General features: G+C 37.2%; 1 protein-coding gene across 1 annotated transcript; it reads right to left on the bottom strand.

Annotated features, from left to right (window-relative positions):
• Positions 1-1,586: 1,586 nt before the first annotated feature.
• Positions 1,587-12,849, bottom strand: rel (v-rel avian reticuloendotheliosis viral oncogene homolog). Its single transcript, XM_079855188.1, has 10 exons — positions 12,713-12,849; positions 11,963-11,998; positions 10,968-11,107; positions 10,710-10,858; positions 9,905-9,996; positions 6,195-6,335; positions 4,353-4,457; positions 3,734-3,949; positions 3,111-3,254; positions 1,587-3,019 (listed from the first exon to the last, which is right to left on the bottom strand). The coding sequence occupies exons 1-10, from the start codon at positions 12,717-12,719 to the stop codon at positions 2,259-2,261; spliced, it is 1,791 nt and encodes a 596-aa protein (XP_079711314.1). The 5' UTR covers positions 12,720-12,849; the 3' UTR covers positions 1,587-2,258.
• Positions 12,850-13,088: the final 239 nt, after the last annotated feature.

Here is a 13,088-nt window from a genome sequence, read left to right as displayed (position 1 = left end):
AGTGATACCACTAACCATAAAATTTACATAAAACCCGCCCCCGGGAACGCAGTTTATAGATTATCATGACAGAATATGCTAATCAATGACTAAAAGATAGTTAACTCCACATCAGCTACATAAATTCATCAACTAACCATTCAGAAATGTCCTGTTGCATTCTACATGTTGTCACTTTTTCTTGAGTCTCTCCATCTTTGTCCAGCTCCGGATTGAACATAAAAGGCTAAAAGTTTTTGAAATTTTCAGTGCATGTCTGTGTGAGGTAATTGAAGAAGCTAATGCACACACAAGCTGTTGAAGCCCCGCCCTCTGTGCCGGGAACCGCAGCTCATTTGCATTTAAAGGGACACACACAAAAGCCTCACAATTTTAACATGCTATAAACAATTATCTGTGGGGTATTTTGAGCTAAAACTTCACATACACACTCTGGGGACATCAGAGACTTATTTTACATCTTGTGAAAAGGGCATTGTAGGACCCCTTTAATCACACTGTTGTATGGACGTAATTCAACGATTTGGCTATTGTTATTGCTGAAGGATGTTTTTATATGCTATTATGTTCATTTAAGTTTATTTCGCATGTGTGGATGTTATCGTATTAATTTTACATTAATTCCAAATTAAATCAAATTATAAAACAGATGTTACTTTATTACCTAAATTTTACTTACTCTTCTCGGGTTTCACCAAAATATTAAACAGCACAACTGTTTTCAACATTGATAAAAAAAAATGTTTCTTGAGCAGATAATGAGCATATTAGAATGATTTCTGAAGGATGAACTGAGTAATGATGCTGAAAATTCAACTTGCCATAACAGGAATAAATTACATTTTAAAGTACATTTAAAATAGAAAACAGTTATTTTAAATAGTAATTATATTTGTCAGTATGACTGTTTTTACTCTGTTTTTGATCATAAGAAACTTATTTCAGAAACAAATACTTTTGAATGGAAGTCAGGTGGTAGGGTGGTAGTCATTTTTGAATTTTACCCCTGTAGCTCATTTCTAATTTATTATCACTTAAGTAATTCTTATTGTTTTACTGATGTTATTCAGGTTATGGTGACAAATCATGCCCTGTATGCAATGCCAATATACCTGTATATATGCAAAATATAAAAACCATCGTCATTATTTTGTAATCCTACAGTACTGAAATGACATAAAAAGAGAAACAAAAAGTAAAAGAGTATATTTCCAAATTGTGGAAAAAAGTCAAAAATTCCCAAGTTTCAAAATCAATTGAGGAACTCATCAACATAACGTGTTTCTATTAGGGATGCACCGATGTGAAAATGTTGGCTGATAACCAATTATTCATTTTATTTGATAACTGATATATTGGCAGATCATATATATACTATATATAGCCCTGTTGGGAGTTGAAACCTCTTGAATGACACAATGACTGCTTTACTGGTTTTCATAATTCTCATTGTTAGGAGCTTATGTCAGTTGCATCACCACTGAATGTCACAGAGCTCTTCATTTAGAAAGAATTTAGATTGAGAAATACGAAAGCTGGACTGGACATATTCGTATCTAAAGGCCCCTCTAAGAAAACAAATATGTAGACCCAAATTAGAGAGTTTATTATTTTATTTACCTGAACTTTGGAATGTGAAACAGAAACATATGATGCAATCAAATGGCTAGTATGAATGGAAACAAACATGCGTCTGCTCCACTTAACAGTAATGTAGCCACAATTCAGCTCAAAATGTAGCAAATACATAAAATCACATGTTCAGTAGTATAAACTTTAATTTTATAAAAATACAAAAATTCACCCACAGAAAATGTGATGTAAAAGCAAATTTCACAATTAGCACAAGTGTGTTATGAATAAAGTAAAAACATAACGAGACATTGGTAGTAGTTTTCTAAACCTATAATATCACTTTCGAGTTACCAATGAAAGATCTTGTTTTAACTATTTGAGAACCTTGGATAAGAAGCATGTTTAAAATGACATAGCCATTACCCAGGGAAAATTCCCTGCTAGTTCCCACGGTAAGGAACACAATTACCCTGCCATACTTAAGCGTTTGTGGACAAATGGTCCCAAACTTTTCCAATATGACCATCAGACTGTTATACATAAATGTTTCATAAAATCTCACTGCTTTACCAAATTGGCAGAAGTCTTCTGATCTTCAGAAAAATACATTCAGTGAACATGAATCAGAGCCTTTGTTTAAAAAACAAAATCATGAACATGTCGAACACTTATGGAATTCAAAGCTATTCTTGGAAGTACGGCCAGGCAAAAGATTCAAGATGGCTCTCCTGCCCCATGCTGCTGGAAGGATACGGTATCTGTGAGACCATCTGATTGGGCCCACTGGCCTCCATCTGTCTCATGGTCTCCGGAGTACTTCCATTGAGGTTGGGGCAGTTCAGGAGGGCGGTGAAGGACTGCACACAATCTGAAGACGAGGGCCCAAGCACAGCCATGTTGCTCTGCCCTTGAGTTTCCTGTTTCAACTGGTGGTTGACCATGAGGTTTTGAAATAAATCTTCATCTAACATACTGCTTGCATACGAGTACCCCGTTCCCAGTGCGCCACTGGTGCCTGTTGCTCCATTCTGTGTGCTTTGAGGCTGTTGGGAGACATAGTTAAACCAATCCAGTCCTTGTCTTTGGGATGGCTGCTGGGATTGCTGGACCTGCTGGTTTGGTTGGTCCTGTCGAGGCTGGCTGCTGGTTGGGCCATTGGGTTGAAGAATCTCCAGATCCGAAGAGGTCAGTTGAGGGAGGCTGTTTACACTTTCCCCTGTGGTGGGCATGCTGGGACTTGGGTTGACCTGCTGTAGGCCCACCCCATTACTAGCTCCATTGCTGTTGAGTTGACTGGGCCATGCTTGACTGAGCGTTCCTAGGGTTGGGGTTGGGTTTTCTGATAGGGGTGGCATCATGGGGCACGAAGAGGCTTTGTTATAATAGGCTTGCTGATTTGGGCGCACCACCCCATGGTTGGAAGGACGATAATAATTTGGTGGCTCTGTAAAAAGAATATGTTGTGTTAAATAATTATTTAAAAACTTTCATGTATTATTTAGTATGGGCTACATGGAAAGTGGCATGCGTCTTACCGATTTTGATTCTCTGATTTATTAGGTTGGCTGAAGGCACAGCTTTCGGTCTGTTCATGAAGCTCATGGCTCCTTGAGAGAAGCTAGGGAAGGATTTCATCTGGCTTTCAATTTTACGTTTCTTCTCTTGACAGCCATATGGATCTGAAAAAAAAAAATGATGCTCATTTTTTGTCTGCCAAATCGACCCAACAAAATCATTTGATGCAATCAACGTGCAGAAAAAAAATTAGATCATGACCTATTTATGGCAAGGCAAGGTAACTTCAGGTTGTAAAATGTCATGTGGGGCAACTGTCCAAACATTTGTGATATATTTTTTAATTCATAATTTGATATTTGTTAAATAATAGATACTTGCCCATTTTTGAAAATAAGAAATGCACTCAAATTATTTTTTACTACCACAAGATTTAAACCTTTCTTGAAAATGGAGTAAAGTTTTTCAAAATGAAACCTACATGAAAAAGTACATTTCTAGGAAGCTGGCACATGTGTTTTAAACCAGAATTTAAAAATACTTTCCCATCTCTTTAGCAGATACTCTTATTTGTCATTGACCCACTTGTAACAACAAAGAAGACATGGGCCAAAATCATGAAACTGTAAGCTGATGTTTTTACCTTTGTCGTCGGGCAGGAATCTGAACTCCATGGGCTCGCTGACCTCCTGGTCTGTGGGACGACGCAGCTGCATGCGCACTGTGACCGGGGCTGTGATGGTGGTGTCACAGTAGGCGGGTGTCTTGAACACTATGGCCACTTGCCTGTGTACGTCTGCCTGAGAGAAAGCGCCTTTGGCCTCCCAGGTCTGAGTGAAGAACCTCACCTCAATGTCATCTAGAATAAGGTGATGTTATGGTGTGAGAAATGGGTTAAACGAAAGAATGGCATAAAATAACTGGCAATGGAAATGGAAAGATGATTTTCAATAAAATAAATAAAAGGATGATGAAGAGAAAAGGACATATGAGACTGTTTGAATGAATGACTTAATAAATACCTAAATTAATTTCAGATCTCCACTTAAGCTTTTCATTTTCTTTAATAAAGGTGCTGTAAGCCATTTTAAAAGGGAATATCATGCATAAAATGTAAATATCCACATATCTCACGATCTCTGTAATAGACTGTTTTGGTTTGCTGACATATCTTTAGGGGTGAAGTTTTGGAGAGGACGTGTGTTAGCTGAAATTGCTTAAAGCACCTTGAAGTGTTCTAAAGATTTAAAACGGTCCTGTACCTTTCTGCACTTTATCGCAGAGGAGGAAAATCTCATCGCCTCCCTTCACACTGCCACTGTTCTTGTTGACCCGGCAGATTCGCAGTTCGGCCGTGTTCGGGGCCCCTGAAAAAAAGAACGAGGCACTGAGAATGAAGATTCGAAAACCAAGTTTAACAATCTTGAAACACAGACACGCACTGCTATTAGCAATAGGAAACTATCTCTCATATTTTTTTGACTTTATCTGAGTATCTGCAGGCACAGCCACACTTGCAAACATGTGCAGAGGCTAAAAAAAGCAGTCAAACCTGTCATGATTTAGACAGTGAGGGTGAGGTTGTTTATTACTTCCTCTTTTCTGTGGCTGAATTCACATTTATGGTTAGATTTAACAGCTAACCTTATTAACACTGGCTGCAAATATATCAAATATTTCAGGTCAAACAACTTTTTTGAGACATCTACATGTTTTCAAGCTCGCTTTTCAAAAAATAAGTCTACTTGACTGCATTGTCATGAGAACAACATGAACGACTTGACGATCAGCCTTTACAAGCAGATGAAAGAGTTTTAACCCATTAACCAAGTCATGGCACGAGCTTCTTTTATCCGCTCTGACTTATTTAGAATCGCACAACCGCACAAAACACTCTGCAAGCACTGCTGTTTTGCGCGCCCTGTACACAACCATCACGTGAGGAAGTGTTGAAATGGACCGTGCTCACTTCCTGCAGTGAGGGATGTGGCCACTGACAGCTCTCTGTCACCTGAGCAATGCATTGCTACAGCTTCATGCTCTGTGACTTGCATCATGTCAAACAGTAAATAAGTCAAAACTGACACAAAACTATTCCGCCAAACCACTTTCTTTTAAATCTAAAATATAGCTAATATAGCAGATACTGAAAACCAAAATTGAATTAATTTTTTTATGGTAAGTGGCTGCACACAATTGATTTTAGCTACATTTAAACAAATGCATTAAGTTGAACTTAATCCATTTTAGTTCAACTTAATGCATTTGTTTAAATGTAGCTAAAATCAATTGTGTGCAGCCACTTACCATAATTTTTTTTATTAAATTCAACGAATCATTTTTTTCAGTGCATATTAAATGCAAAGGTTTTTTGTTTTCTCTGTACAAAATGTAATTATTAATATCCAAAGCTTCAAAATAGACCCATTTGTTTTTGAATTATAATGAATTTAGATAGAACAATAATTTAACAACTTTCATACTTTAAACTTATATAAAACTCCACAAAACCTTTTAGCTTATAATAAATTTCACATTTAGCTTGGAGTGGAGTGAAATTTTAATTACAAACAAATACTATCATTATTTTATTACAGTAAAAAAAATACTGTAATCTTTTTATTTATTTATTTAAATCAACAAACTAAAAACTAAATATATGCATAAAATATTAAAATGAAAAAGCTTTCATACACCTTTGCTAACAAAGTTGTTTTTTGCCACATCGTTTTAAAAGAAACATGTTGTAAATAAATGATAAAATATTATATAAAATAATAATGAAAATAAAATATGTTCAAGCTAAATAAATATGAAAATCATCAGAAAACAAAAACCTCCTTCTTCTCAATCCAACATTGTTATTGAAATCAATACTTCAAGATCAACTTCCTCATCCCTAGTGAAGTGTAATTCTATGTGATTAATGGCATCAAACACAACACAGGTCTTCCACTGAACAAAAACAGGTTTCCCCGCCCCAATTAACATCACTGGCTGAGTCAAAGTTATGTTGTCAAACAAACAGTTTCCAAGTTTGTTGCCATGCAGAAATCACACACTTCACATTTAATGCTGTGTGCTTCTTATTTGTGCCAACTCACTGTTGTCATAGATGGGGTTGGAGACGATGGGAGGCAGCATGGTGTTGTACATCCCGGTCTCATCTTGCAGGTAAATTTGGAAGCAAAGACGCACCACATTCAGATCATACTCCTCAGTCTGTAGCAGCTGTTCCCGGGAAACTGTGGACACAAAACCAACGTTCAACAATTGCAGAGTGTGCAAAACAAACATCAACACATTAATCATAGGTGTAATTTGTGTCAAAACTGAACAGGAGATATTCAGAGAGTCATGTGAATGAGGTAAAGGAGGGGAAGAGGGAGAAGAAAACGGCACGAGAATGAAAACCAGGTCAGTTAGTTTGAAACTAGCTGACATACTTGTGATGTTTTTAGATTTTTTTTTTTTCCATGATAATAAAGCATAGTCCTCATTACCTAAAACTTTAATGCAACAACGTAAATGTACATTTATTTATATAATTATTATGGTGTTTTTTGCATTGTCATCAGTTTGAAGATTTAAATAAACTAAATAATATATTACAGTGTGTTATCATTTTTACAGTATTTTGTAGTCATTTGTGCAAAATACATACAAATTTATAATAATCCATGCACCAGGAGAGACAAAACACAGATTTTGATAAATAAGCATGATGTATTATTTGAACATAGTAAAGTTGATTGATCTATGTTGCTTTTTTTGGATCTCGCTCTTGCGAGAGCCTCTATATTTAGTTGTTCACTTCGGACCACCCGCAAAGCTTCTTAATATAAAGTGTAAACGGAAAAGCAAGCGGCATGTAGTGCTCTTGCATATTCTACACAGCAGCATCACCACCAGAAATGCCACTGACACATCACCCTATGCCACCCACACACACGAGTGCATGTGTAGACATTTCTCTGTGTGCATCTCCACCCACTCTTCACTCTCAGGAGTCTGTCTCTTTTCACCCCGCGGCTATCCCGCCCACAGCCGTGACGAGCTTCTGAGGTCACAGCAGGTGGAAACATCGCAGCGGGTTAGAAAAGGCTCGAGCGACAGAGTATCGGTGACGACTCTGTAGTGAGGGGGACGACCCCCTGACGTGAAGAGACACCTCCATCCACACCACAGGCCCAGAAGTGGGAATGAAAGATGGAGATGGAAGCCGAGCAAGTGAGGAGCACAGCAGCCAGATGTAAAACAGACCAGATGTATAGCGAAGGAACAGAGATAAAGTGGGAGGAGATGAGTGGGTGCGGAAGATAGCGAGAGGTGGAGTGTGAGAAAGGCAACTGCGAGCAGTGGTGTGGTCATGTTTATTTGCGTATCTGTGCGCCTCTGGTTCTGCGTTCAGTGGAGTCAGAGAGCAAGAGGAACGAGTGGACAGCAGTTGCAGGTGGGGGGTGATTTAGGTTAGCGTGGGCTGGTGGAAGGTGAAGCAGAGGGTGAGAGCTGGAGAGAGAGAAATGGGGGCAGGGAGGTGAAGATTCTCCGTTCTGTGGGTATACCACCATTCCCAAGCCTGACACTCATCTCTCACAACCTGTGCCCACCGTCTGTGACATCTAACACCATACTGAGCATATCGCCCACTCAGTTAACCATCATGGCAAAATCATCTATGGGCAACCTCACTTTTTTTTTCTTCTCGCAACATGACACAAATGCTTACTAATTTAACCAATTGTGAATTAGCGTGATCTTTGTATTCTAGTCACATATTACCAACCAAGTAAGGGAATTGTAAGCAAACGTCAAAATGTTTAAATGCGCATATTGATGCCGAATTTGAACGCTCAGACCAAACGACAGAATAAATAAGGTTTTTAACGTGAACATGTAGCGCTCTGGATTCAATGGCAAATATTTTTGGATGTTACAGTTTGGACCAACATTGGCATATTATTATTATATTGTATTATTTAACATTATATTATATTGTCTGAATAAAAATGGTAAAGTATAAATGGAAGGAGAAATATTATATCATAATAATCTTTTCTCGATTTTTAGTTCATTTGAAAATATCATACGTTCTTAAATCATTAAAAGACAATATCAAGTCATTAAAGCCTATAAGGAAATATTATATTTTAAAGAATGATTTCAAGTCTATAATGTGACATATAATGTGACGTTTTCAAAGTTGTAAACAATCAGATTATTGGAGTTTGTTTTACGAGAAAATACTATTTCAGTCTTTCTACTTCAAAATTTCACAGTTAAATTCAATGTGTTACTTGCAGTTTCTTTGTGATTGTTTGTGAAATTTACTAGCAATTTCTGAGTGAAAACTGTTTCAAAGTAAACCATTCACCAAATGCTTTTTCAGTGTATGAGTATTAAGCAGAAAATGAAACAATAACATCATTAATCTCAATTACTGGTATGACAATTCATCATCAGCTACACTTTCATGTTTGTGACAGCCCCAATCGCAAAATGAATACCTCGCCGCAAAAAAACAGCCAATTACCTACTCAATAGAAATGAATGACAATATATACTGTATATGCATGCGTCATCATTGAAATCATTGTGGGATAACGTCAGTGCAAATGAGGTCATTACTATAGCAGGTCATCCCTTCAACACATGACCAAAATTCAAAAGTAATATCAAAACTAATCTCACTACGACTGCCACCATGACTAATCAACATAATTTCAGAGAAATGTTAGTGTTATGCAGCCAAAGAAGGAGATCTTTATTTGGTTATCACAGCAGAAGTGAGAGCAGTGCCTCAAACAGCCCGTCACCACAGAGAGCAGCGGAACATGCATGCGGAAGCAAACACAGATCCGAAGTCACAATCTGATATTCCCTACGTGACGAAAAACACTTTCAGAATTTCTCAAATATTGTTTGGGTAGACAGTGGAATTAAACTACATATTGATTCTACACCAACTGCTAACAAAATGTGACATGATTGTTGAGTCAATTTATATATAAAAGAATATCATCATAACCGCAATTCAAAGTACAATCAAATCAACCAAGTCGAGTGAACACTGAAGCATTTCCAACAGCTACTCTTTAGGTCAACTACTATGTACTTCCATTGGTCTAGGGGGCTCTGAACCCTTGAAGGGGATCTTTTATAGATACTAAACACTTTTAATTCAAATGTTTCAGTGACCACAAAAGCTGATGGTGCCAAAGAAAATTACCTAGAGAAGTTGCTTTAAATATGTAGACCCTGTCATAATTTCCTCCCACACAATAGTTTGCATGGAATTCCTGAAGTATTTGGCTGTTTGCATACTCGAGGCAGAGTAATCCAAAGTTGTCTGTTACACAAAAACGTATAGTTTACAGTTCCTCTTGACATTCCTCCCTATCTGAATAAGTTCCCCCTGATCATGTGCCGCTCAATACCGCAGCCAGTTTTGCAACATCTTCACTAAATAAAGAGAAGTGATTCTTTTTCTACTCTACCTGCATTGTCAGATGCTAGTCTGTGTCATTCAGTATTGAAGGAAGGAAAGAGAGAAATGTGTGAGCATTTGTGTTGTTAACAGCGTGATGTTGGTGACCATCACCTAAACACTGTTCGTCTCATAACGAGAGTAAAAGCCAAAGAAACTGGCTCAGTAATAATGATAAGACTTTTTAACATAAAAAGAGTGATTAGATGGCCCAGATGGCATCTGCATTTTTTATGAATTTCCCCCAATTCAGGGAAAATTTGCGGAATTTTCTGCATATGCAGACTCTATTTGGGCCTGGAGAGAAAACATGGTGTTGGATCTCACCATTGAAGGGGTTGATTCCTCGTGTAAACCTCTGCATTATGGCATCTCTCACTTCTCTTCTCCGCACACACTGGATGCCCAGGTTCTGGAAACTAGGAAAAAAACAATAAACAATCTGTTAAACTGTGTAGTCTGCTTTTGAGCACCCAGATTTGTTTAGTTAAATGTATTGTCCATCTTGAACTCTGATCCCAAAGACTAAAGCTTACAGGAAGAGTGAGGTTAGAACTAACCATACTGACATACTATTTAAAATTGAGGGCAGACTGGAGCTCTAAGGCTCTCATTTTCATACTGGGGGAATCCCCTGCATGGCTCCCTACTCTGAAACAACATGCTTCTTTAAAAAAAAAAAAAAAAAGAAGAAGAATGGACAGCCCTTCGGAAGAGAACTGTGGTAGTGTGTGGGCTGGAGTAATACGGAAAGCACATTGGAATGGCTTTGATGTGGGACACAGAGATGTTTCATTTCATTAAGAGGAAAATAGTAACAGGACCAAACGAGATTAGAGCAAAGCATGCAGATAATATTAAATCTAGAGCTGTCAAGTCGATTAATCGCGATTAATTGCATCTGACATAAAAGTTTGTCTTTATATAATATATGTGTGTGTGTCTGTATGAGTGCATGTCTGTGTGTATATACATATACACACATACATATATTTCTATATATACATTATGCATACATATATGTGGGTATAAACACAAACTTTTATGTTCGATGCGATTAATCACGATTAATCGATTTGACAGCACTAATTTTTTTTTTTAAGTGACATCAAAATTAAAAGCATCAACTTACGCGATGACCCTACGTTCAGGTCCAAACTCTGCCTCGTAATAACCATCCTTACAATCCTTACCCACTAGGTCATGGGGATGGGGTTTGTACGGTTCGCTTTTGGTTACCAACGTAACACGTACTTTTCCTTTCCCGCTAACATTTAGTATCTAATAGAAAATGATAGGAAGAGAGACACAATTTATAAAACCTCTTGGTTAAGTTTAATTATACAGTGAAGTTTTTCTTCAGTGGTGTAAGCCTTTAAAAAGCAGGTACCTGAATGCTTGGGTAGGTTCTGTTATTGTCAGAGCTTCTTTCTCCCGGTATGCTGCCCGCTGATCGACCCTCACATTTGTACCTGAAGCGCATGCCTCTCTGTTTCGGCTGCTCGAAGATCTGAGCACAGGGCTCTCCCACTGCACAGAAACCAGCAAAATGACATCAGTCAGTCTCAGAGATCTGAATATCATTCATTTAAATATTCAAAAGTGATTTTACAGACTAAAAGCATGTTAAAAATTGAAATTAGTTCTGTGGCACCGGCGGAGATGTTGTCAGGCAGAAATATCTACTGTTTATTAAAATGGCAACATTGAAGATGCATAAGAACATGACATGGGCTCAAAACACCTGCAGAAACAACATCTTGTGTCTTTCACAAAACCTGACCATAATCTGACCACAAACAACGCAGCCTGCTGGTAAATAATTTCCCGCTCTCTGCACCTGTCAGCACAGACCCTACGAGCTCATCCAGGTGCCATTATGCCATTAAGCATATATACTAATCATAACTTGGTCAGACACCTGCACACACAGCTGGATTTGCTATGCAATATAGATTTGGTTGTTTTTAACACACTTGCTTCTGACACCGACACAAATAGGTCAGATCTATTCGCATAGGCATTCTTACACTGTGAAATATAATAAAATAAGCTGGGGAAGATATCAAAAATCAAATCTATGGTTATTATGGATGAAATGGATCCAATGATATAGTGTAGTGAGCAGATGTCACTCACTACTGCCTGCTCATGAGATTTGTCACATACAGGAAGTCATATCTTTATCACAAAAGAGGAAGTAATGTAAGGAAATCTGAACATTGCATCGGTTTTACAAAGGGAAACTGGGTGACGTTTGAACATATTTGATGAGTGATTAGTCAGAGTTTATGGTCCACCCTAAACTTAATTCTAAACATGTTACTAGTAACGACAGAATGTGTTTCACACTTGGCACAGATGTTGATAATGTAGGCTACTTACTTAGATTGGGATCCCTGTGCATTGAGATGGTATGCACTATACAAGAAAGCATGGATAGAAGAACATAAATCAATATAGAAAATCAACTAATTACAATGCATTTTATATTGAATAAGAATTAACAACTGTTCAAATGAGAATAAGAGAGCTGAAACTGCTTTTAAAAGTTCCCCATTTTTTTATTTCCTGGTGTTACTTTGTCCCTCATATATTCATGTACTGATAACTCATTTGATTTGTTTAGTTTACATGAGATTCATCTTAAGTTTAAAAGACTTAACTTTAGAATTTAGTTTTCAGGTAATGAGAATCTTCTTTCGCAAGAGCTTTATGTGATTGTACACTTGCACAAATAAAACTCTGCTTTTCATTCCCTATAATATATAAAACTACAAGCCTGTATGTTTTCTTAAATATAATTTTGATTAAAAAAAACATGGAACATGTTACATTGTAAAGATTACAAATTACATTATGATGATTTAACAACTCAAGACAACAGAAGAACATTGTGAAGATTTACCAACTCAAGACAACAGAAGAAAACAGTCATTTTTTTATTGAGACGGATTCTATATAATAAAATTATGAGTTAGCAGATTAAGTATCTTTAATTTACCTGAAAAACTCGACTGTTCCGATTTGACTATCACACAGATATAGATTGGTAGCATAATTTAATTAAACCGCAAAGAGCAAGAAAGGGGAAATAAAAAAAGACAGTTACTTGATTAACTTAATGGTACTCACCATCCATATTATGCGAACACCCTTGACTTCGGTTGTCTTAGGTCCGAGCTCTAAAGTACTGAACAAGATATACAGTAACACTTCAACACAGAAGAGTACGGACTGGGAATTCCCCACTATATACAATACACCCGCCCACAGAACAAACACGCCCCTCTATGGCAAGCCGGTTTAACATTTGTGTAGTTTGTAACTTATTAGTAATAATTTACAACACAGTAATGATTTTATGTTTTCAATTCCACTGATAGCTATTTATTAGATGCTAGTACGTATTCCTTTGCTAGGCTACTACTCACTATTTCAATAGTGACAAGTATTTATTCCATTGTTACTTGTAACAAATTTCACATTTTGCCTTTATATTTAATGCATT

This window comes from Squalius cephalus (assembly GCF_949319135.1).
Source record: "Squalius cephalus genome assembly, chromosome: 21".
Lineage (NCBI taxonomy): Eukaryota > Metazoa > Chordata > Actinopteri > Cypriniformes > Leuciscidae > Squalius > Squalius cephalus.
The sequence above is the reverse complement of the archived record's forward strand: the minus strand, read 5'-3'. Positions and strand labels throughout refer to the sequence as shown.

What these genes read in the sequence shown, in the direction of transcription:
- rel (XM_079855188.1), bottom strand. An exon ending in GAACCTACCCAAGCATTCAG is followed by an intron (nt 10,859 to 10,967) that starts GTACCTGCTTTT and finishes ATTTTCTATTAG; the next exon opens with ATACTAAATGTTAGCGGGAA. An exon ending in CAACCCCATCTATGACAACA is followed by an intron (nt 4,458 to 6,194) that starts GTGAGTTGGCAC and finishes TCTTTTTTTCAG; the next exon opens with GGGCCCCGAACACGGCCGAA.